Below are 25,955 nucleotides of genomic sequence, written 5' to 3' on the forward strand. Positions count from 1 at the left end.
CACACATTGGACAAAAGCGGACCCATCTAAAGTACTCGAACTAGACTAGAAGGGCTTAAGGTTCATAAGGAGGAGGTGTTAACAATTCTGGAAAGGGTGAAAATAGATAAGTCCCCTGGGCCGGATGGGATTTATCCTAGGGTTCTCTGGGAAGCTAGGGAGGAGATTGCTGAGCCTTTGGCTTTGATCTTTAAGTCATCTTTGTAAACAGGAATAGTGCCAGAAGACTGGAGGATAGCAAATGTTGTCCCCTTGTTCAAGAAGGGGAGTAGAGACAACCCCGGTAACTATAGATCAGTGAGCCTTACTTCTGTTGTGGGCAAAATCTTGGAAAGGTTTATAAGAGATAGGGTGTATAATCATCTGGAAAGGAATAATTTGATTAGACATAGTCAACACGGTTTTGTGAAGGGTAGGTCGTGCCTCACAAACCTTATTGAGTTCTTTGAGAAGGTGACCAAACAGGCAGTTGATGTGGTGTATATGGATTTCAGTAAAGCGTTTGATAAGGTTCCCCACGGTAGGCTACTGCAGAAAATACGGAAGCATGGGATTCAGGGAGATTTAGCAGTTTGGATCAGAAATTGGCTAGCTGGAAGAAGACAAAGGGTGGTAGTTGATGGGAAGTGTTCAGACTGGAGTCCAGTTACTAGTGGTGTACGACAAGGATCTGTTTTGGGGCCACTGCTGTTTGTCATTTTTATAAATGACCTGGAGGGTGTAGAAGGATGGATGAGTAAATTTGCAGATGACACTAAAGTCGGTGGAGTTGTGGACAGTGCGGAAGGATGTTGCAAGTTACAGAGGGACATAGATAAGCTGCAGTGCTGGGCTGAGAGGTGGCAAATGGAGTTTAATGCAGAAAAGTGTGAGGTGATTCATTTTGGAAGGAATAACAGGAAGACTGAGTACTGGGCTAATGGTAAGATTCTTGGCAGTGTGGATGAGCAGAGAGATCTCGGTGTCCATGTACATAGATCCCTGAAAGTTGCCACTCAGGTTGAGAGGGTTGTTAAGAAGGCGTACGGTGTGTTAGCTTTTATTGGTAGCGGGATTGAGTTTCGGAGCCATAATGTCATGTTGCAGCTGTACAAAACTCTGGTGCGGCCGCATTTGGAGTATTGCGTGCAATTCTGGTCGCCGCATTATAGGAAGGATGTGGAAGCATTGGAAAGGGTGCAGAGGAGATATACCAGAATGTTGCCTGGTATGGAGGGAAGATCTTATGAGGAAAGGCTGAGGGACCTGAAGCTGTTTTCGTTAAAGAGAAGAAAGTTAAGAGGTGACTTAATTGAGGCATACAAGATGATCAGAGGATTGGATAGGGTGGACAGTGAGAGCCTTTTTCCTCAGATGGTGATGTCTAGCATGAGGGGGCACAACTTTAAATTGAGGGGAGATAGATATAAGACAGACGTCAGAGGTAGGTTCTTTACTCAGAGAGTAGTAAGGGCGTGGAATGCCCTGCCTGCAACAGTAGTGGACTCGCCAACACTAAGGACATTCAAATGGTCATTGGATAGACATATGGACAATAAGGGAATAGTGTAGATGGGCTTTAGAGTGGTTTCACGGGTCAGCGCAACATCGAGGGCCGAAGGGCCTGTACTGTGCTGTAATGTTCTATGTTCTAATTAACTGCTACCTTTTTTATCTCCAATCAAGCAAACTCCATCACAGATCAAAACACACTTTTTAATAAAGTAAACAAACACAGGATTACTTGCCAGCCTCTGGATAAAGAATTCCTTTAACAGACTGCTTGGAAAGAGAGATCCTGCCAGGAAACAGCATGCCCATTCTGGTCCATGTCAGACTACCGCTTAACTTAACCGTATCTGCAGAAGCTACTGTTCAGCTCCCAGTCAAAACTGACTACTACGACCCTGGCTCCTCCTATTAATTACAGCAACCCCATTCCACTCAAATTCCATGACTTGATTACTTAAGTTTAAACACAATGTCTTTAATTATCTACTCCCAGAAGTCATAACAAAACCCCGTTAACCCTCTCCTTGTAAGCATACGCATGGGTTGAAATAATGATGCTCTCACTTTTACAACATCTTAATTGCACCTTCTGCAGATCCAGTGCCTGCTTTACTTTTAAACCAGGATTTAAAAAAAATATTACTGCAGCAAAAAAAATACTGCATATATGTAGGGGAGGCATAGCGTAGTGGTATTGTCGCTGAAACCAAAGAGAAAATGCTGGAAAATCTCAGCAATACATTTATTGGATTTTAATATTTTATCTTCTAATTAATCAACTCTGAATTCTCGGGGCAGCATGGTGGCAAAGTGGTTAGCACAGCTGCATCACAGTGCCGAGGTCCCAGGTGCAATCCCGACTCTGGGTCACTGTCCATGTGGAGTTTGCACATTCTCCCCGTGTCTGCGTGGGTTTCGACCCCACAACCCAAAGATGTGCAGGGTAGGTGGATTGGCCGCGCTAAATTGCCCCTTAATTGGAAAAAATGAATTGTGTACTAATTTATTTATTTTTTAAATCAACTCTGAATTCCCAGCAGCTTTGGCACAGATTGAATTTACCGCCCTAGATCTTTAGGCTTGGTGTATGATTACTGGACTAGAACCATAATCCCAGATAATAATGTCAAAAGTTCAGGAAGTATTTCATTGATCCACTGTGAGATGGTTAGAGGTTGCAATAAGGCACTGTGCAAATGCAAAATATTTTTTCCACCTCTCTTAGGCATAGTTTTTTAAATAAATTAACCTTAATTCAGACACAGTCCAATGAGAGCAGTGATAAGTTTGACTATTGATCCACTGAATATTATGAAATTCATTTACAATCTTAGCAAAGTTTAATTTATCTTTTGTCTCCCTTGAAATTACTATGTTATAGCAATAATGCACTGTTATTCCTACCTGTGGAATAATAAGGTACTCATCATCATTTTTAACAATAGGGTCTCCTTGATGGTAGCCAACTGGTGTATGTGCCATTGGAGGCGTCACTGCCCGAAAGGAAAGGTCACCAGAAACCTTGCTGTTGAAAGCAAGTTCAAAAGGAGATTAAATCCCAGTGCTTAGGAATTTACCACATTGCTTCACAGGCATAGACGCAAGGATATGGGGGATACAGTCAACTGCATTTATTATAGAGATTTCAAAGAGACAACATGAACTTCAATAGTGGGTAGCACGGTGGCGTAGTGGTCAACACTGCTGCCTCAAGGCGCTGAGGTCCCGGGTTCGATCCCGGCTCTGGGTCACTGTCCGTGTGGAGTTTGCACATTCTCCCCATGTTTGCATGGGTTTCAACCCCACAATCCAAAAAGATGTGCAGTGTAGGTGAATTGGCCATGCTAAATTGTCCCTTAACTGGAAAAAAAGGTGGCCAGAATTTGAAAGGTGCTGCTACAGAGGGGAAAGCAGGCAGGCGGTTTGGGTCTTCCGAACCTGATGTATTACTACTGGGCGGCGAATGTGGAGAAGGTACGGAGCTGGGTCAGAGGGGTTAGAATCATAGAATTTACAGTGCAGTAGGAGGCCATTCGGCCCATCGACTCTGCACCAGCCCTTACAAAGAGCACCCTACTCAAACCCACGCCTCTACCTTATTCCCGTAACCCCCACTTAACCTTTTTGGACACCAAGGGCAATTTAGCATGGCCAATCCACCTAACCCACACGTCTTTGGACTGTGGGAGGAAACCGGAGCACCCGGAGGAAACCCACGCAGTAACTGGGAGAAAGTTCAGACTCCGCACAGACAGTGACCCAAGCCGGGAATCAAACCTGTGACCCTGGAGCTGTGAAGCAACTGTGCTAACCACTGTGCTACCGTGCTGCCCGTTGCTTCCCAGTGGGTCAGAATGGAGGAGAGTTTGTGCAGGGGGTCGGGATTGAAAGCACTAGCAACAGGGGTCGGGATTGAAAGCACTAGCAACAGCGCCGCTCCCAATGGCCCCGGGGAAATACTCAGGGAATCTGGTAATAATAGCTTTATTGAAAATTTGGAGGCAGTTTCGCCAACACTTCGGGTTGGGGCAGGGTCAAGGGAAATGTCAATTCGGGGGAACCACAGATTTGAGCCAGGGACGTGGGACAGAAATTTTCGGAACTGGGAGGTGAAGAGGATTCTTGGGGGTCAGTTTGCAGGATTGAAGGAGTTGGGAGCGACGTACGGGCTGGAGCAGGGGGAAATATTTAGATACATGCAGGTTCGAGATTTTGCCAGGAAGGAGATACAGAGCTTCCCGGTGGAGCCGGCCTCCATATTGCTGGAGGAGATTGCTGAAAGAGGTGCTGACGACAGGGGGACTGGAGAAGGGGGTAGTGTCGGCAGTTTACGGGGCTATTTTGGAGGAAGAGAAGGCACCATTGGAAGGGATCAAAGCAAAGTGGGAGGAAGAGTTGGGAGAGGGTATGGAGGAGGGGTTCTGGTGTGAGGTTTTCCGGAGAGTGAACGCCTCCACCTCGTCCACGAGGTTGGGGCTGATACAATTGAAGGTGGTATATAGAGCACACCTCTGTTTTGGTCCTGTCCAAAGCTGGAGGATTAATGGAAGGAGGTTTTTAGGGTAATCTCTAAAGTGGTGCACGTGAAACTGGACCCGAGCCCTCGGAGGCCACATTCGGGGTGTTGGACAAGCCGGGGTTAGAAACGGGTGCGGAGGCAGATGTTGGAGCCTTCGCCTCGTTGATCGCCCGAAGGCGGATCCAGTTGGGATGGAGAGCAACCTCTCCACCCTGTGCCCTGGCATGGCGGGGGGACCTGCTGGAATTCTTACTCTTGAGAATGTTAAGTTTGAACTGAGGGGAAGGATGGAGGGATTCTACAATTCATTTTTTTTTTTAAAAATATTTTATTGAAAATTTTTGGTCAACCAACACAGTACATTGTGCATCCTTTACACAATATTATAACAACACAAATAACAATGACCTATTTTTTAAACAGAAAATGAATAAATAATAAATAACAAAAATGAAAACTAACCCTAATTGGCAACTGCCTTATCACAAGTAACACTCTCCAAAAATATAATTTAACAGTCCAATATATAATTATCTGTAGCAACGACCTATACATATTATACAGTATATCAGTATATATTAACAACCCTGAGAGTCCTTCTGGTTCCTCCTCCCCCCCCCACCCCCCCCACCCCCGATCCTGGGCTGCTGCTGCTGCCTTCTTTTTTCCGTTCCATCTATCTTTCTGCGAGGTATTCGACGAACGGTTGCCACCGCCTGGTGAACCCTTGAGCCGACCCCCTTAGGACGAACTTAATCCGCTCTAGCTTTATAAACCCTGCCATGTCATTTATCCAGGTCTCCACCCCCGGGGGCTTGGCTTCTTTCCACATTAGCAATATCCTACGCCGGGCTACTAGGGACGCAAAGGCCAAAACATCGGCCTCTCTCGCCTCCTGCACTCCCGGCTCTTGTGCAACCCCAAATATAGCCAACCCCCAGCTTGGTTCGACCCGGACCCCTACTACTTTTGAAAGCACCTTTGTCACCCCCATCCAAAACCCCTGTAGTGCCGGGCATGACCAAAACATATGGGTATGATTCGCTGGGCTTCTCGAGCACCTCGCACACCTATCCTCCACCCCAAAAATTTTACTGAGCCGTGCTCCAGTCATATGCGCCCTGTGTAATACCTTAAACTGAATCAGGCTTAGCCTGGCACACGAGGACGACGAGTTTACCCTGCTTAGGGCATCTGCCCACAGCCCGTCCTCGATCTCCTCCCCCAGCTCTTCTTCCCATTTCCCTTTTAGTTCATCTACCATAGTCTCCCCTTCGACCCTCATTTGCCTATATATATCTGACACCTTACCATCCCCCACCCATGTCTTTGAGATCACTCTGTCCTGCACCTCTTGTGTCGGGAGCTGCGGGAATTCCCTCACCTGTTGCCTCGCAAAAGCCCTCAGTTGCATATACCTGAATGCATTCCCTTGGGGCAACCCATATTTCTCGGTCAGCGCTCCCAGACTCACGAACTTCCCATCCACAAACAGATCTTTCAGTTGCGTTATTCCTGCTCTTTGCCACATTCCATATCCCCCATCCATTCCCCCCGGGGCAAACCTATGGTTGTTTCTTATCGGGGACCCCCCCAAGGCTCCAGTCTTTCCCCTATGCCGTCTCCACTGTCCCCAAATCTTCAGTGTAGCCACCACCACCGGGCTTGTGGTGTAGTTCCTCGGTGAGAACGGCAATGGGGCTGTCACCATAGCCTGTAGGCTAGTCCCCCTACAGGACGCCCTCTCTAATCTCTTCCACGCCGCTCCCTCCTCCTCTCCCATCCACTTACTCACCATTGAAATATTAGCGGCCCAATAATACTCACTTAGGCTCGGTAGTGCCAGCCCCCACTATCCCTGCTACGCTGTAAGAATCCCTTCCTCACTCTCGGGGTCTTCCCGGCCCACACAAAACCCATGATGCTCTTTTCGATCCTTTTTAAAAAAGCCTTCGTGATCACCACCGGGAGGCACTGAAACACAAAGAGGAATCTCGGGAGGACCACCATCTTAACCGCCTGCACCCTCCCTGCCAGTGACAGGGATACCATATCCCATCTCTTGAAATCCTCCTCCATTTGTTCCACCAACCGCGTTAAATTTAACCTATGCAATGTGCCCCAATTCTTGGCTATCTGGATCCCCAGGTAACGAAAGTCCCTTGTTACCTTCCTCAACGGTAGGTCCTCTATTTCTCTACTCTGCTCCCCTGGATGCACCACAAACAACTCACTTTTCCCCATGTTCAATTTATACCCTGAAAAATCCCCAAACTCCCCAAGTATCCGCATTATTTCTGGCATCCCCTCCGCCGGGTCTGCCACATATAGTAACAAATCGTCCGCATACAAAGATACCCGGTGTTCTTCTCCTCCTCTAAGTACTCCCCTCCACTTCTTGGAACCCCTCAACGCTATCACCAGGGGCTCAATCGCCAGTGCAAACAATAATGGGGACAGAGGGCATCCCAACTTGTCCCTCTATGGAGCCGAAAATATGCAGATCCCCGTCCATTCGTGACCACGCTCGCCATCGGGGCCCGAGACAACAGCTGCACCCATCTAACATACCCCTCTCCAAAACCAAATCTCCTCAACACCTCCCACAAATAATCCCACTCCACTCTATCAAATGCTTTCTCGGCATCCATCGCCACTACTATCTCCGTTTCCCCCTCTGGTGGGGGCATCATCATTACCCATAACAGCCTCCGTATATTCGTGTTCAGCTGTCTCCCCTTCACAAACCCAGTTTGGTCCTCGTGGACCACCCCCGGGACACATTCCTCTATTCTCATTGCCATTACCTTGGCCAGGATCTTGGCATCTACATTTAGGAGGGAAATAGGTCTATAGGACCCGCATTGTAGCGGGTCCTTTTCCTTCTTTAAGAGTAGCGATATCGTTGCTTCAGACATAGTCGGGGGCAGTTGTCCCCTTTCCTTTGCCTCATTAAAGGTCCTCGTCAATACCGGGGCGAGCAAGTCCACATATTTTCTATAGAATTCGACTGGGAATCCATCCGGTCCCGGGGCCTTTCCCGCCTGCATGCTCCTAATTCTTTTCACCACTTCTTCTACCTCGATCTGTGCTCCCAGTCCCACCCTTTCCTGCTCTTCCACCTTGGGAAATTCCAGCCGATCCAAAAAGCCCATCATTCTCTCCCTCCCATCCGGGGGTTGAGCTTCATATAATTTTTTATAAAATGTCTTGAACACTCCATTCACTCTCTCCGCTCCCCGCTCCATCTCTCCTTCCTCATCCCTCACTCCCCCTATTTCCCTCGCTGCTCCCCTTTTCCTCAATTGGTGTGCCAGCAACCTGCTCGCCTTCTCCCCATATTCGTACTGTACACCCTGTGCCTTCCTCCATTGTGCCTCTGCAGTGCCCGTAGTCAGCAAGTCAAATTCTACATGTAGCCTTTGCCTTTCCCTGTACAGTCCCTCCTCCGGTGCTTCCGCATATTGTCTGTCCACCCTCAAAAGTTCTTGCAGCAACCGCTCCCGTTCCTTACTCTCCTGCTTCCCTTTATGTACCCTTATTGATATCAGCTCCCCTCTAACCACCGCCTTCAGCGCCTCCCAGACCACTCCCACCTGGACCTCCCCATTATCATTGAGTTCCAAGTACTTTTCAATGCACCCCCTCACCCTTAGACACACCCCCTCATCTGCCATTAGTCCCATGTCCATTCTCCAGGGTGGGCGCCCTCCTGTTTTCTCCCCTATCTCCAAGTCTACCCAGTGTGGAGCGTGATCCGAAATGGCTATAGCCGTATACTCCGTTCCCCTCACCTTCGGGATCAACGCCCTTCCCAGCACAAAAAAGTCTATTCGCGAGTAGACTTTATGGACATAGGAGAAAAACGAGAACTCCTTACTCCTAGGTCTGCTAAATCTCCACGGGTCTACACCTCCCATCTGCTCCATAAAATCTTTAAGTACCTTGGCTGCTGCCGGCCTCCTTCCAGTCCTGGACTTCGACCTATCCAGCCCTGGTTCCAACACCGTATTAAAATCTCCCCCCATTATCAGCTTTCCCATCTCTAGGTCCGGAATGCGTCCTAGCATCCGCCTCATAAAATTGGCATCATCCCAGTTCGGGGCATATACGTTTACCAAAACCACCGTCGCCCCCTGTAGTTTGCCACTCACCATCACGTATCTGCCCCCGTTATCCGCCACTATAGTCTTTGCCTCGAACATTACCCGCTTCCCCACTAATATAGCCACCCCCCTGTTTTTCGCATCTAGCCCCGAATGGAACACCTGCCCCACCCATCCTTTGCGTAGCCTAACCTGGTCTATCAGTTTCAGGTGCGTTTCCTGTAACATAACCACATCTGCCTTAAGTTTCTTAAGGTGTGCGAGTACCCGTGCCCTCTTTATCGGCCCGTTCAGCCCTCTCACGTTCCACGTGATCAGCCGGGTTGGGGGGCTTCCTATCCCCCCCCCCCTTGTCGATTAGCCACCCCCTTTTTCCAGCTCCTCACTCGGTTCCCACGCAGCTGTATCTCCCCCAGGCGGTGGGATTCTACAATTCATGAGCGTTATTCATTTTGCACTTTCAAGAATTGGATAACATCGAACATTAGTGGGGGAGTGGGGAGGTGGACTGAATGTGTTACTGGTGACTATGGGTAATTCCTGATTCCTTTTTGTTATTTGTTTGTGTGAACATGCAGGCTGCTGTTTGGGGGTTTGGTGGGAGGATGGGATTGTTGATGTTGATATGGGGATTGACATTACATTCGTTGCTGATTATTGTTTATTGTTGGTGGGTGTAAAGTTGGGAGGAAATGTTGGGAGAATTTTTTTTTTTTAATTTTTAATTGGAAAAAAAGAACTGGATACTCTAAATTGAAAAAAAAACATGAACTTCAATCTGGAATTGAATGTGGAACTTGCATCTACATGGACTGGCTAAGGAAGATGGCATTGATGCATTGAAAGTGAAGGTAGAGAAGTAAATAAGGAGTGAGGATTCAAAGGATATGTTGATTGGAGAAGAAATAAAGACGTTGTAAGGAGGCTCATGTGGAGTAAGCAGGCCAATACTGATCCATGGGGCTGCATGGCCTGTTTATGTGCTGTAAATTCCATATCATATTTTCAAAGATTAATTACAAATAGCTTTTCATGTTCGTCATTCACTGTACCAGAACTGATTGGAGAATGAAGACTGGCCTGGAAGAGTTACCAGGTCACCTGAGCCAGTTCGCAAATTTAACATCAGCCCAGCTTTTGCACCATCTCTCTGACATCACTTCAGCCCTCTTACAATTGCAAAATCTTCACAGCTAGTTTCCTGCATGCACCTCAGTCTGAACCTTCAGGTATGGGAAGCTAATTTCAACAACACAAGAATCAATGGAGCCACACATCATGTGGGTGGAGACCCAGAGTTCTAGTAACAGGAGCTGCCAGACTGGAATACGTTTCATTTCAGGAGTGATGCTTTGGGGGGTGGGGGATTGTGGGAGTGAAGGGGACGTCATTATTAGATGTCCTCTGGGTTTTTCCACAGTAAATCAAGTGATCAATTGCCCTTAGTGTCCAAAAGGTTAGGTTAGGTAGGGTTACTGGGTTAAGGGGATAGGGTGCGGGGCCTGACCCTAGGTAGGATACCCTTTTAGAGGGTCAGTGCAGACTCGATGGGCCGAATGTCCTCCTTCTGCACTGAAGTGATTGTGATCCTAAGATCAGAATATTCGTTAAGGAGTCTTTTAGGCTACAAAATCTAATAATAATAATCGCTTATTGTCACAAGTAGGCTTCAATGAAGTTACTGTGAAAAGCCCCTAGTCGCCACATTCCGGCGCCTGTTCGGGGAGGCCGGTACGGGAATTGAACCCAGGTTGCTGGCATTATTCTGCTTAACAAGCCAGCTATTTAGCCCACTGTGCTAAACCAGCCCCTAACCCCCAGTCTAACTGTTAAATAAGTCAGAGTCCAAGTAAAATTAAATATGAGTGGGAAAAACAAATACCACCAAGGTAAATAATGCAAACGTACAGTTTGTCAGTCAGCTGTCACAGAGAGAAAAGATGTAGAGATGCCGGCGTTGGACTGGGGTGGACACAGTAAGAAGTCTTACAACACCAGGTTAAAGTCCAACAGGTTTGTTTCGAATCACTAGCTTTCGGAGCGCTGCTCCTTCCTCACATGAATGAATCCGCAAACCTGGCAATAGTGCATTCACTGCCCTTGTCCAAGTCACCAAAATAATTGTGGCCCCAGCACGGATCCCTGCGGCACTGCACCAGACACAGGTTGCCATCCTGAAAATGCCTTTCCCGTCATACTCTGTCTTCTTCAGTTAGCCAATCCTCTATCCACATCAATTAGGTTTAGCATAAGGGTTGGAGGTGAAGATCAGAAACCTGCATCATTTCACAGTTGTTCTGCACCTGTATAAATGCGGCAGATTGTTTACATATTTATGTGCAAATTCAACTGTGCAACACTATAAAGCGTCGAACCAGAGAAAGAAATCAGGCCAATCATCAAAGATGAACACCAGAGGTTAAGGCACAACAGATTATGTGGATTAATATATTTCATGAATTATAGTTGTTTTAACATCTGTTACACAAACTTACACGGTATTGCCCTCATAGAATAGGCCCAAGTACGGCGAGTTAGCAAGAGAAGATTGCACGCAGAGGAATGGAAACCAGTCAGGAGCATCAACTGCATTCTGAACAGAGCACAATTGGTCAAAAGGTTGGGACACATTCCCTCCAAAAACTCCTGGAAAGCAGTCAGAGTGGAACAGCTGTATCATTCTGGGTGAGCATTCCTGAAAAAAGGAACATTTACCGAACATAATTCATGTTTCAGAATGACATCAAATAAATAAGAGACTAGCAGTTTTATAATATATATATATACATATACACGTTATAGTATCACACCAGTGACAATTTATATTTATACAGCATCTTTAATATAATAATTCTTTTAAAGCACAGAATTCTTAATGTATTGTTTGTGAAAATTACTAATTTGAATTTCTTCCGTAAACTGGTTGAAAAACATCAGAAATTCTCGCCCTGACTGCAGGGTAGGTGGATTGGGCACGCTAAATTGCCCAATCGGGAATTTTTTTTTTACAAAGATAAACATCAGAATCTGGTTGACCCAAAATAAGTACCAGATCAACCAGCTGATAAATCAGCATCAGCGTTTCCGAAGTAACACAAACTCTAAGAACACTACTAATATACTACCACCTTCATCTCATGTTCAAACAACAGCATTTACAAAGAGTTGTTGAACCACAACACATCACAGGTGCTTTACAGAGAGAGGATGAAAAAAAAAGCAGGAAAAGGAATGGTCAATGAACCAAAGTGCTCGAGTTAGCAAAGGTAACCAGTCAAAAAGATGCAATTTGAAAAGGTGAGAAAAGTTGAGAGGCAGAACAATTCAAAGAGGGAGTTTCAGAGGTAGGAATAAGGCAGATAAAGGCTCCAACAATAATGGTGGTGCAACGGGCACAAATGACTCCAAACTCAAAGTGCAGCAGGAAGGGATTTTAAATTAATTGGGTTGGAAAACAAGAAGCAATTTGACAAAGGGCCATCTGGACTCGAAACGTTAGCTCTTTTCTCTCCCTACAGATGCTGCCAGACCTGCTGAGATTTTCCAGCATTTTCTCTTTGGTTATTTATGAGGAAGCCATTGAAGGTTAGTGAGAATTCGAGCAATTAGCAAGCAGGGCAGCAGAGGCTAAACAAACAACCTGCTAACAAGCCCTTCCTGCTACCAGATACCAGAAGGATGTTCAACTGTTGCTTTTTACTGTTAAAGGGAAATCATGCTTTGGAAATCTCACTAGTATTCCCTGACAGCAGAGTACTGTAGCCACTTAAAATGGCCAACTCCCAATTTAAAATGGCGAATGGCAAAGGCTGATGGGAAAGTCAGCCAACAGGACAAAAACGAGCAGCTGCAGGTTGGCTGTGTAGTTACCTCTGGAAAGGCCAGGCAAGATCAATACCAGCAACCATCAGCATAACAAAACACCAGCCATCTGCATACTAATGAGCAATCCCCGGGAACAATAAGCAACATTTAGACACACAAAGCAAAACCAGACTCTTCAGCGCCAGCAGAAGCCTACACAAAAGGAGCTGAACGAGCACCTCAAGACCGCCCATCGATCAGGGAACCGCTCCAGCATTGGAGAAAATTGAACCAAGTGATTGGGACAAAATCCAATCACTTGGGACCAGGTACAGGGTCCGCCCCGAAAGGCGGGAAGCCCCTGGGGACTATAAGAATTGAGCCCCAAGTTCAAGTTGCTCCCTTCTTCTTCGGCTCGCTTCCAGCTCTTCCAGCTCTCGTCACTCTTAAGCAGCCGATTGAACCTGTAAGTCTTACTTCAACGCTCGCTACGAGATAGGCGCTCCTAGCTATCAATCTGTACCAACTTCGAATCCCGCAGGCTCAGAACCCGAACGAAAGGCCATTTGTTTCCCTGACCTGGTGGGCCAGATCCAAGTTAAGTAAGGGCCTGTTAGTTGTAGAAGTAGCTTAGACGTAGAATTTATGCATGAGTAGTGATTACTGTGTATAATAAATGTGCTTTGATTTAAATCTTACTAAGCGGTGTGTTGGATTATTGATCATTACTCGGACCTGAACCACGTGGCGGTATCATATAGATACCTGGCGACTCAAGAGCAAAGGTGATAAAACAGAGCAATTAAACTAAGGCAAAATCAGCAACAGTACAACCAAGAGTCCTTGTAGAACTAACTGCCTCTGCTGAACCATGCTTCCTGATAGCAGTGCTGTTGCCTCATGGCACTGAGGACCCGGGTTCGATCCCAGCCCCGGGTCACTGTCTGTGTGGAGTGTGTACATTCTCCCCGTGTCTACGTGGGTCTCACCCCCACAACCCAAACATAAGCAGGATAGGGGTGTTGACACCGCTAAATTGTGGGCCTGCTCATGTAGAGCGAAATGCTTAAATTTCACAATATAAAACAGTTTAAAATCTACCTATGGCTATATAATTTGACAACATCATTAAAATATAGAAATACCTTATCACAGCAGCATCGTATATCACAGGCTCTTGCTGTTAAGTTGCATGGACATGGGCCAAGGGGATGGTATTTCTGATCAGGAATCAGCGTCTTAGTTTCTGATCAAACAAAAATAACAATGTTCAATAGTTAGCATGATAGCCCTTTGTTACGACATCCTGGCGAGTGTTGTTACTGAAAATATGGAAAGATGTGTCATTTTGGAAGTCTGGCAATATCTGGTCTCAGAGAAACATGAGAGGATACAGGGCAAGGTCCCACAAAGGGTTAACAGCAGCTGCAAAGAGCAGGATTATAAAATGCAGATATCCTTGGTCAAGCAGGCTTAGCAAACAAGACAAACAGGATTTTGAATGAAGCCAAAAGCAATGGCTCACACCTTCATTGAAAGTAACTATCTTAGTGAGCAGCTGGAAAAGAATGGATGAGGTTAAGTTGAATTTAGGACAATTCTAGGTGTGAAATTTTGCTAATACCAGGTAAATTAAAGAAAACTGGAGACTATCAGTCTATGAGAAACGTAATTCAAAGCCAAAATCAAAGTCAAAATTGAGCTGAGGACACAATTGGAAAATAAAACTATAGAAATGACAGGAATTAAAAGTAACACCTCTTGAAGTCAAAGCATTTTGAACATCACAAAGGACACAATGTAGTCAGATCTATGAGATGAGGTTATGTCAAAATGAGTATTTAGTTGTATTAGAATGTTTAGATCAAAGATACTTTTTACAATCAAAGAAAATCAAGAGTGACTTTACAATAAAGTCATAAAAACTAGATAACTGTTAGAAAAATATATAAACCCGAAGAAAGGAGACACAGGCAGAACCAGAACCAGAACTCAGAGGGAGAGCGAGAGAAGTAGAGAAGGAACAAGCAGCTCAGAGTCAGATTACAGTTAGCTCGGCCATGGGAAAGAGACAGGGCAAAGCAGCCAAGCTAAAATAGCTAATACATCCAAGGAAGACTAGTATTTAAAGAGTAGGCAGAGTTAGCTCAGAGACAGTCAGCTCAGAGATCGCCAGCTCCGACTGCTCGGTACATGGGAAAGATAGGACACAGCAACCGAGCTCATCAGCGAATACATCTAAAGAAGACCAGACTTTAAAAAGAAGATTGATTGTCAAGTTGGGCCTGAAGGTCCCTTCAACCAACCAGAAGGATCCAGAAGCAAGATCTTTTTCCTTTCAGTAAAGAAAGTAATTGCAGCTTTTAAAAGAAAAAATATAATAAAATAACTTAATTTAACCTAAAATAGTGGTTATTCCAAAGTCTACTTTACTTACTTAGCAATGCGGGACCCAGGATCGATGCTACTAAGTGGTAAGTAGATGAAATCTTCGGTGAAGTTATGGGTTATACCGGGGGATAACTTGAAAACAGTTTGACCTGAATAGCACCCACTGAAGCCTGCATCGGAGTCGGGGAGTGAGAATCCCTGATCACCATTTAGAATGTCGGCCCTTTTTTGTATCGGGGGACTTCTAAGAATAGTGGTGAGTTTTCAAAAACAGTGTGCGGTCAATTTCAGCCCCACAAACCCCAGAGTCCCAACATAAGTGAACTAACCAATAATTTGCACTTTCCGAAGGTCTTTAACCCTTGACTGCTCCAATGAGTTACAGACACCAGATTTAAAACACTAACAAACTGTTTATTAATAAAAGGAGAAAACATGAACATGAGGAAACAATAGGATAACCGTCTACCAGACGACCTAATCCCAAGGCCCCGTCCCACCCTCTACCCAGACACAAGGTAAGGGTTGGTGAGAAATCAAAAAAACAAGGAATAAAGGGGTAAGTCTGAGATGAGTCTTCACTACTGCAGTTGCAGCTTCTGAGACATCGATTTACTCGAGAGGTACGGGTTGGTGTGAGTGTGAGAGTGTGAGAGAGTGAGCGTGAGAGTGTGCGTGAGAGTGAGCGTGAGTGAGCGTGAGCATGAGAGTGAGAGTCAGCATGAGAGTGTGAGAGGGAGTGTGTGAGTGTGAGTGTGAGCGTGAGTGAGTGTGAGCGTGAGTGAGTGAGTGTGTGTGAGTGTGATAGAGAGTAAGAGCGTGCGAGTGAGCGTGAGAGTGAGTGAGCATGAGAGTGAGCGTGAGAGGGAATGTGAGAGTGAGCGTGAGAGTGAGCGTGAGAGTGTGAGAGGGAGTTTGAGAGGGAGTTTGAGAGGGTGTGTGAGAGAGAGTGTGAGAGGGAGTGTGAGCATGAGAGTGAGCGAGAGTGAGCTTGAGAATGAGCGTGTGAGAGGGTGTGTGAGAGGGAGTGTGAGCGGGAGTGTGAGCGTGTGAGTGAGAGAGTGAGAGTGTGAGAGGGAGTGTGAGAGTGTGAGTGAGAGGGAGTGTGAGAGGGAGTGTGAGAGGGAGAGGGAGAGAGTGAGAGTGAGAGTGAGTGTGAGAGTGAGTGTGAGAAAGGCACTCTCCAGGCGACCTGCCTTTAGGCCCCGATAGAAGAACATTACAAATTGCACCTACACCAATTGGCTGCGCGCCAAGTCTATCACAAATTCTGGCACAAAATCGAAAGGGGATGTTTTTGGACCAGCCCATCAGAAAAAGGGGGGGGGTTCCCAGTGTCCAAACGCTACAATTTAAACAGAAATCCCAAAGACTGCAGTAACTTTGTAGCATTCACCCCGAAGAATGTATATCAGAAAGGTAGCAGGACGGGCATTAAAAGGGAACACAGGGCAGACAGACAATATCCTAACATCTTACTGGGGAAGCAAAGTGGCACAGAGCCATTAAGAGCAGGGTGGTACCACTATGAACCACTGGTGTGTTCTGAGTTAGCCAATCTTAACCAGAATAATTGCCTCAACATTCTCAGGTTCAAGAGGGAGAATTATTTGGGAATTCCCTCCTCTGGATCACCATCCAATGACTCTTGCTGAAAATGCACATGTGGATGCAAGTTAAAGGGCCAGGTCAGACAGATGTGGCAATACCACACTCAGTTGCTCAGGCTTCTACTTGGAGGGTCTAGTGGGCACCAGTACTTGTGGAACCATCCCCAATTAAAAAGAATTTCAGTAGTAGTTAGTTTTATTTGAAGTGAAAGAGCTATTCTCACTGTGGTTTTCTCGCTATTTATTAGTCAAACAGGAAGAGACATTCATAGTTTAAACACAAAGAAATGGAAACATTTGACCATGGATATTCATGAAGTGCAATACAATAATTTGTTCAAAAAAATCTGACATTCAGAACAGTATCTTGCACTGTTGAAAGTGAAGCTCCTCTTTCAACCATTTATTTAAAACCCCAGGCATTGCTGCAATAGTCTTAATCATTGGCGACTGATTTTTATTATTTTGTTCATACTGATTTTTAAAGTTAAATTTAACACCCGTGCTTTACCAAATAGAAAGTAATCAAATCCTCATGACTATTTTCTTTTGATTACTGGGACTGACTAACATTTTCCAGTCAACCTGCTTACAGGAACAATGTTGTATTTAATAGGGAGCCATTTGGAGTCTCATAGGCCCAGTTATCGGCACAATCGTCACCACCTTACAAAGGTGACTTGCTGAAAGAAAGCTGCAATGGAATTTCTTAGAAGCAACACTGATTTTGGTACTTGCCCACATTTTTTTTTGTTAAATTTAGAGTACCCAATTATTTTTTCTCCAATTAAGGGGCAATTTAGCGTGGCCAATCCACCAAACCTGCACATCTTTGGGTTGTGGGGGTGAAACCCACGCAGACATGGGGAGAACGTGCAAACTCCACATGGACAGTGACCCAGGGCCGGGATTCGAACCCAGGTCCTCAGCGCCGCAGTCCCAGTGCTAACCACTGCACCACATACCACCCTTGGTACCTGTCCACATGACATAATATATTCCGCAGCCAGTCCAGCTTCACTTTAAATAAAACTGTGAATCATTGAGTACATAAGGTTATCATTCAGCCCACAAAGAAAACAAAATACTGTGGACACTGGAAATTTGATATAAAGACAGCAAATGCTGTAAATACTCAAGTCAGTCAAGCAGCAGCTGTGGAGAGGGAAACAGGGCAACGTTTCAGGGCGATATTTCATCATTTGAACCATCCAGTCAGAGCTGGATCTTTGAAAAAAACGATCCTAATTAGCTCATAACCCTACTCTTTCCCCAAAGCCTTGCAAATCTTTCCCCTTCACGTATTTATCAAAAGAAGGTTACTAAACTGACGAGGAAGTGGAGGCTAGCGAAAGAACAGGAAATGAGACACCTCGAAATAAAACACTTCCTTCGCAAAGAGACAGTAGGGTACCGTGGGGCCCCAGAAAGCACACTACTAGAGGACCCGATAGGCACAAGCAATGAGAAGAGGGGGCTATGTGGGAAAATATATGGACAGCTACTGGACAGAGCCCGAACACCACTGAACGAGATCAGACAAAAATGGGAGGACAAACTGGGGACAGAGGTAGGATGGGGACTCTGGAGCGAAGCACTGAGCAGGGTGAACTCCACCACCTCCTGCGCAAGGCTGAGCCTAATGCAGCTCAAAGTGGTGCACAGAGCGCACCTGACCAGAACCCGAATGAGCAGGTTCTTCCCGGAGGTGGAGGACAAATGTGAGCGGTGCCAGAGGGGCCCGGCCAACCACACCCACATGTTTTGGGCTTGCCCCACGCTTGCTGGGTTCTGGGCAGCCTTCTCCGAGGCAATGTCCAAGGTTGTGGGTGTGAGAGTGAAGCCATGCCCAATAGTGGCAATCTTCGGGGTACCGGAGCAGCCAGAGTTACACATGGGGAAGGGGCCAACGCCCTTGCTTTCGCTTCCCTAATCGCACGCCGGAGAATCCTGCTCGGCTGGCGATCGGCAGCACCGCCCACAGCTGCAGACTGGCTCGCTGACCTCTCGGAATTTCTCCACCTGGAGAAGATTAAGTACGCCACCCGAGGGTCAGAGGAAGGCTTCCTGGAATCTTGGGGGCAGTTTGTCGGTCTGTTCCAAAACCTGTTTGAGGCCAACAACGAGGGGTAACCTAATAAGAATTTTTCGAAGGACAAACTAAACCTCTTATTAATAAAGGAAATTAGCACAGGCGAGAAAAATGTGATGTGTATATATACAACTGTTTATAAATATGAGAAACGCCAATAAAAAAATTTTTTTTAAAAGGTTACTAATGAATTTGCTTCTATTCCTCTTTCTCACAGCACATCCCAGATCATCGAATTTTTTAAATTCTCATCTCCCCTCAGGTTCTTTTGCCAATTATCTTAATTGTGTCCTCTGGATACGAGCCCACCAGCCAGTTTAAAATTCAGCATCACCTCCTCACTTTTGCACTCCACGGCTCCATTTATAAAGCTAAGAATCCTGTTTGCTTTTCCAATGTCGTTCTTAATTTGTCCCGCCAACTTCAAAGATTTGTTTAGAGCCCTCCAGCTTGCTCTGCTTCTCCAGCCTCGTTTAAAATACTATTTTATTTATACTGTCTCTCATCATTCTTCAGACCAAAATGAATCACATCACAATTCTCTGCATTAAATTTGAACGGCCACGTTCCTATCCATTTCACCAGCTCTGACTGTCCTACTCACTGTTTATTACATTGCTGAGTTTGGAGTCATCCGCAGACTTTGACATTGTGCCCAGTCCATCCAAATCCAGGTCATTAATATATGTCAGAAAGATACTGACCCCTGGGAACACCACTGTAAATTCCCTCCAGCCTGAAGAACATTCTCCCTTTACTCGCTATTTCTGTCCCGTTGTCAATCCCATCTCCAACCTTAGTACCATCGGTTTCAACGTTTGAAACAAGTGTATTATACAGTACTTTATGAAATGCCTTTTGACAGCCATACACACATCGACCTTCACTTAACCTCTTTAACCCTCTCCAAAGAATTCAATCTGGTTCCTCAGACATAATGAGCGGCACGGTGGCACAGCTGTTAGCACTGTTGCTTCACAGCGCCAGGGACCCAGGTTTGATTCCCGGCCTGGGTCACTGTCTGTGCGGAGTCTGCACCTTCTCCCAGAGTGTTGCTTCCGGGTGCTCCGGTTTCCTCCCTCAAATCAAAGATGTGCAGGTTAGGTAGATTGGTCACACTAAATTACCCCGCAGTGTCCAAAGGTTAGGTGGGATTACTGGGTTACGGAGAAAGGGTGGAGGTATGAGTTTAGGTAGGGTGCTCTTTCAGGGTCCGGTGTAGACTCGATGGGCCGAATGGCCTCCTTCTGCACTCTAAATTCCACATTTTAAATAATTTGCCTTTAAGAAATCCATGCTATTTTCACTATATTATTAGACTCACTTGAAGCATTGCACTCGATGTAGGCGGAATGACAGATTAGTGATCAAGGGGTGACACAGTAATTACCACTGCTGCATTACAGCTCCAAGGTCCCGGGTCCCTGTCTGTGTGGAATTTGCACTTTCTCCCCATGTCTGTGTGGGTTTCCTCCCACAGTCCAAAGATGTGCAGGTTAGGTGGACTGGCCATGCTAAATTGCCCCTTATGTCAAAAAAAAAACAGTTAGGTGGAGTTACTGGGTTAAGGGAATAGGGTGGGGGCATGGATTTAAATAAGATGCTCTTTCCAAGCGTCAGTGCAGACTCGATGGGCCGTATGGCCTCCTTCTACACTGTAGAGATTCTATGAATTGCCTCCCATGTTACCAGTGAGTAATAAAGCAATGTGTCATGTGAGAATACCTTTAAGACATGGATGTTTAAGCAATGTACCTTTAAGAAAACAGTGATGTCAGAGAGTGGGTGGAGCTCAGCTCAGTTCAGTTCAGCCATTTTGCAGTTTGGTTTTTGCAAGTTTGAAAGGTGCCTGGCTGGTTTTGCTGAGAACAGTTTAAAAGTAGAAAGCCAGTTTGAGACAGCAGCTTGGGTGTGTCTGTGTGTTTCCAGAGAGTTTGCAGGAAGAAAGCAAGGTGCTGGAGCTGAAGTCACCCAAGCTAATATATCTCTGCCATTCTACAGAAAATATATATATCCTTTAACCTGATGTGATACTGTTTAAAGGTGTTAAGTCTCTTGGAAGTTTGAAGGAACATTTTAAGGAGTTATTTACTGTTGCAATATTTTCTGAGTTATCTTTGAAGTAAGGGGTGTCAAGAGATCCAATGTTTATTTAAGATGTTAAGTTGAGTTCATGGAATAAACAGTATTTTGCATTTAAAAACCCACGTGTCCATAATTGTAATCCCACACCTAGGGAAAAAGCCGTGTGCTCGGAAAAGCAATAAATCCATTAAAGGGAGAGGTTAGTTGAACTCCATGATACATTTTGGGGTTCTGAAAATGCCTCGCCCATAACAAATGTTAATCTATTAGTGTCTCCCGACATTGAAAATAGGAGAAGGCCATTCGGCCCTTCGAGTCTGCTCCACCATTCATTATGATCATGGCTGATCATCTAACTCAATAGCCTAATTCCGCCTTCCCTCATATCCGTTAAATCCCTTTGCCCCAAGTGCTATATTTAATGCTTTTTGAAAACATGCAATGTTTTGGCCTCAACTACTCCCTGTAGTAACGAATTCCATAGTCCGACCACTCTCTGGGTGAAGAAATGTCTCCTCATCTCTGTCCTAAATCCGTATCCTCAGACTGTGCCCCGTGGTTCTGGACACACCCACCATCGGGAACATCCTTCCTGCATCTACCCTGTCCAGTCCTGTTAAAATTGTATAGGTTTCTATGAGATCCCTCCTCATTCTTTTAAACTCCAGCGAATACAATCCCAACCGACTCAATTTCAACCTCATAAGTCAGTCCTGCCATCCCAGGAATCTGGTAAACCTTTGCTGCACTCCCTCTGGAGCAAGAACATCCTTCCATAGATAAAGGAGTGCAACACTGCACACAATGTTCCAGATGTCTCCTCACCAAGGCCCTGTAAATTGCAGCATGAAATCCCAGCTCCTGATAGGGAAGCACGGTAGCACAGTGGTTAGCACTGTTGTTTCACAGCGCCAGTGTCCCAGGTTCGATTCCCAGCTTGGGTCACTGTCTCTGTGGTGTCTGCACGTTCTCCCCGTGTCTGCGTGGGTTTCTTCCGGGTGCTCCGGTTTCCTCCCACAAGTCCCGAAAGACGTGCTGTTAGGTGAATTGGACATCTGAATTCTCCCTCTGTGTACCCGAACAGGCGCCGGAGTGTGGCGACTAGGGGCCTTTCACAGTAACTTCATTGCAGTGTTAATGTAAGCCTACTTGTGACAATAACGTTTAATATGATTTTTAGAAACAGCCAGCAAAATTCAATATATTTCTTGCTGCTGACACAATCTACAATGCACACCTTGGAAAATATGCAGGAGCTGAAAGCAATGATTTGGGGATCAGATTTTCAGCCTCTCACCACTGTTGCTATGTTTTTAGTCACAGCTCAGAAAATGTTTCTCATTTTGAGTTAGTATTGGCTGTCGCCAGTTTTCTCAAAAGCACTCAGCAAGCACTTACCATTTACAATCCCATGGAACGTCGAATTCACGTAGATTTCAACTTGAACAAGCAATGTCGCTGAAAGTTGGCCATTCAGACAGGCAGTCACACGGAGAGTTTCAACAATGCACAGAGGTTCTGGACAGCAGTTGGTGTCATTTAATACATTTTCACAAAGTACTAGCGGTCGGTCTAGGATCAATGCCACATTGAGATTTATCTGCAATAACATTAACACGGAACTAGCGTTTCAGCAATTGGGCAGAAGATGGGCAATACATTTTCCAACCAGAAATCAGCAATCAAGAAAACTAACTAATTAAAACATTCACAACCATCTTCAATACCACTTTATTTTTCAGCCAGCTGATTACTTATAATTAATAACATAAGGTGCAGAAACTTTAATCATCCCCAGTCACTGTATATCTCTGGAGTAGATTGGTCAACATTCCTGGATTGTCAAGATGAAGGCAGCTTTGTTATACGCTACAAATGCATACTGTCCAATACTACAATAAATACGAGTCAGGAGTTTCTGCACCTCAACTAGACCCTTATTCCTGTAATCTGTCGTGATTTTTACACAATGTCGCTAACCAGGCCAGCATTTGTTTGGTGTGTTTTAAATTATTTTAAATTTATTTTTAAAATTGTTTAAATCAAAAAAAGTCAGATTGTCCAGCAGGTAAATGAGTTCAATCTACTGACATGACTCCTTTTAATATTACACAAGTCTAACATTCCAGAAATCTGGTTGAAGAAAGTTTTTATCACAAATAGAAGGCTCTATAAAAGAAAGAATACAAGAAAAAGTACTAACTATGTTATTCTAAGTCTGAATAAAGATTATAGACTTCCAGTTAACACAAATACTTTATTCAATGGGTTTGTTCTGTTTCCAGAGCTTAACTAGATATAATACAGTCAAGAGGTATGACCAGTGAAGCTAAGGTAAGCTGCCTCCGTGTGCTGCTGCTCACTAGCCCTGTGCTTCTGAAAGAGGCGGATCCTCCCTTGGGCTAGACCCTTTATATGCTGCCCTCTAGTGATGCTGTGGCTGTTACATCTGTCTGTAGTCCCTGGTGTATGTGCAGATGATATCACTACATCCCCCCCCCCTTTTATTTGACATGTTTTCTAGACTGGCCTCAAGAAACTGTACATAACAATTGGTGAGAATATGCAAATCTGCACACTGTGAAAATGATAAAAGTAATACAGAAACAAGTAACTGTGTTGTGAGTCCATCGTGAGAAATGGCCATATCCGTCTTGTGCGTGTGTTGAAGTGTCATTACAAATCTAACGGGTCGGGTGCCATTCACCTTCTGGGTCCCTGATTCTGATGGTGTCACCTATTGTCAGTGGCTTGAGTGGGATGGCATGTTGATCGTAGTATAGTTTTTGTTTGGAGCATAGTGCCTGCATGTCGTCGAGAACCTGTGCGTTGCCGGGGTCTCAGAATTGCTTTGCCGGTAGGGTTGTCCGGATGTCTCTGCCGAAGAGCATTTGCACTGGCAACAGTCCTGAGCTCAATGGGGTTGCCCGGTACGATAACAGAGCGAGGTTGATGTCGGAACGTGACTCGGCTGCCTTGCTGATGAGTCGTTTAATGATGTGGACACCTTTTTCCCCTGTTCCATTTGATTGTGAGTAGCGATTCTGTGTCACACTGTTGTCTGACCTCGACTTTTTCCTGTGTTTGTGGTATTGATTCTGTATGTCATCGTCCGTGAAAGCTGTTTTGCTTGTTTGTTCTGGAGCAGAAGTGAATTTGTGAGATTCTTTATCATGCCATGGCATATTTGTAGTCTTGTCATTGTTTCGCAGTGTGCTGTGGCATTGTCCTTCACGTGCAGAGTTGTACCATGTTGTACAGCTCGTTGTTTCAATGTTGTTGTTTCTGTCGTTTCTGTCTTTGTTGTTTCCGTTGTCGTTCGTTGTTGTTGTTTTTGTCGTGCTTGTTGATTCTGTTTTCGTTGGGTTTTAAAAAATGTTTTTATTCTCCATTTACACATTTTCCTTCAAAATTTACACCCCAACCACAGACAGTAAACGGTAACAAATACAAAATCAATCCCCTTAACAATAACAAACAAAGAACAAAGAACAAAGAAATGTACAGCACAGGAACAGGCCCTTCGGCCCTCCAAGCCCGTGCCGACCATACTGCCCGACTAAACTACAATCTTCTACACTTCCTGGGTCCGTATCCTTCTATTCCCATCCTATTCATATATTTGTCAAGATGCCCCTTAAATGTCCCTATCGTCCCTGCCTCCACTACCTCCTCCGGTAGTGAGTTCCAGGCACCCACTACCCTCTGCGTAAAAAACTTGCCTCGTACATCTACTCTAAACTTTGCCCCTCTCACCTTAAACCTATGCCCCCCCGAGCTGCTGCTGCCATTGCCAGAAAGTCTAAGAACGGTTGCCACCGCCTAAAGAACCCTTGTACCGACCCTCTCAAGGCGAATTTCACCCTCTCCAATTTAATGAACCCTGCCATATCGCTGAACCAGGATTCCACGCTTGGGGGCCTCGTATCTTTCCACTGAAGGAGAATCCTTCGCCGGGCTACCAGGTACGCAAAGGCCAGAATTCCGACCTCTTTCGCCTCCTGCACTCCCGGCTCCTCTGCCACCCCAAATATTGCGAGCCCCCAGCCCAGTTTGACCCTGGATCCTACCACCCTCGACATTGTCCGCGCTGCGCCCTTCCAAAATTCCTCCAGCGCTGGGCATGCCCAGAACATATGGGTGTGATTTGCTGGGCTCCCTGAGCACCTAACGATCCCATCCTCCCAACACTCCAAACAACGGCCCACCTGTCAATATTTGCATCCAATGAAACAAGCCCTCACACGGTGGAAACAAAAAACAAAGGAGTCCGGGACCGCCCATGCTCACCAGTCCACCCCCCCCCCCCCCCCCCCAAAAGCACACTCACCGTCATTCAACCTCTGAAAGAGTACCATACATGATACCCAAGAGTTGTAAACACCCCTCCCCCTCCCGCTCTCTAACTCCTCCTGTCCACTGCCTCTTGTAAAACTCCTCCCCCCAGCCACAGTTCCTTCCCCCCAACTTTCCACCCCGGCTAGACCATTCGGACACTGTTCTGCCAGGCTCCGATGGCCGCAGCCCCTTCCCCCACCTCACTCCCGGCTCCGATGGCCCCCGCCCGGGTCCCTGTCCCCCTTGCCCGGCCCTAGGAAAGCCCAGAAATCCCCTTTTAGCACACAAACCCCGCATATCCACCTACACCCCAAAGAGCCCTCATTTCGAGTGAAAGTCCCATCACTTTCCTTGTCCAAATATATACAACATTGGCTCCATTAGCCCATACACCCGCACGCAGTGAAACAAAAAAAGAAGAAAATACAGTCATGAGGTTACATCGGCACATGGCCATTCCTCAATATCTCAGTTCTGCCACAGTCTTTCTGCCTTCGCAAACTCCTCCGCTGCTTCCGCCGTTCCAAAATAAAAGTCCTTGAGCTTGTAAGTCGCCCTCAGCTTCGCTGGATATACAATGCCGCACTGCACCTTGCTAATGTTTTTTGATTTTTTAAATAATTTTTATTAAAGGTTTTCATAAAATATCAATAACAAAATGAGAAAGAAAAAAGAACCCAACAGGGTTAAGTACAAAACACAATCTAAAAAAGCAACCCCCCAAACCCCTCCCCCCCTGTACCTAAATAATAAATTAACATTAACACCCCGACTTAAGACAACAGGTGTATACACCCCCTCAGACCCTTCCAGTGTAAATAACATAAACAAAAATAAAGTAACCCCCCCCCCCCCCGAGCTGCTGCTGCCATTGCCAGAAAGTCTAAGAACGGTTGCCACCGCCTAAAGAACCCTTGTACCGACCCTCTCAAGGCGAATTTCACCCTCTCCAATTTAATGAACCCTGCCATATCGCTGAACCAGGATTCCACGCTTGGGGGCCTCGTATCTTTCCACTG

At 45.7% G+C, this 25,955-nt stretch overlaps 1 protein-coding gene across 4 annotated transcripts in view; it reads right to left on the reverse strand.

Annotated features, from left to right (window-relative positions):
• The window catches only part of tctn2 (tectonic family member 2), a 120,973-nt gene that overhangs the window by 78,512 nt on the left and 16,506 nt on the right, over positions 1 to 25,955 (reverse strand). For all 4 annotated transcript variants that reach the window (XM_072512053.1, XM_072512207.1, XM_072511965.1 and 1 more), the window contains exons 4-7: positions 21,997 to 22,198; positions 13,566 to 13,666; positions 11,112 to 11,311; positions 2,896 to 3,016 (exon numbers count right to left, since the gene is read on the reverse strand). In XM_072512053.1, the coding sequence (XP_072368154.1) occupies positions 2,896 to 3,016; positions 11,112 to 11,311; positions 13,566 to 13,666; positions 21,997 to 22,198 (624 nt within the window). The remainder of the gene's footprint in view (positions 1 to 2,895; positions 3,017 to 11,111; positions 11,312 to 13,565; positions 13,667 to 21,996; positions 22,199 to 25,955) is intronic.

The sequence above is a fragment of the Scyliorhinus torazame genome, chromosome 1 (genome assembly GCF_047496885.1).
Source record: "Scyliorhinus torazame isolate Kashiwa2021f chromosome 1, sScyTor2.1, whole genome shotgun sequence".
NCBI lineage: Eukaryota > Metazoa > Chordata > Chondrichthyes > Carcharhiniformes > Scyliorhinidae > Scyliorhinus > Scyliorhinus torazame.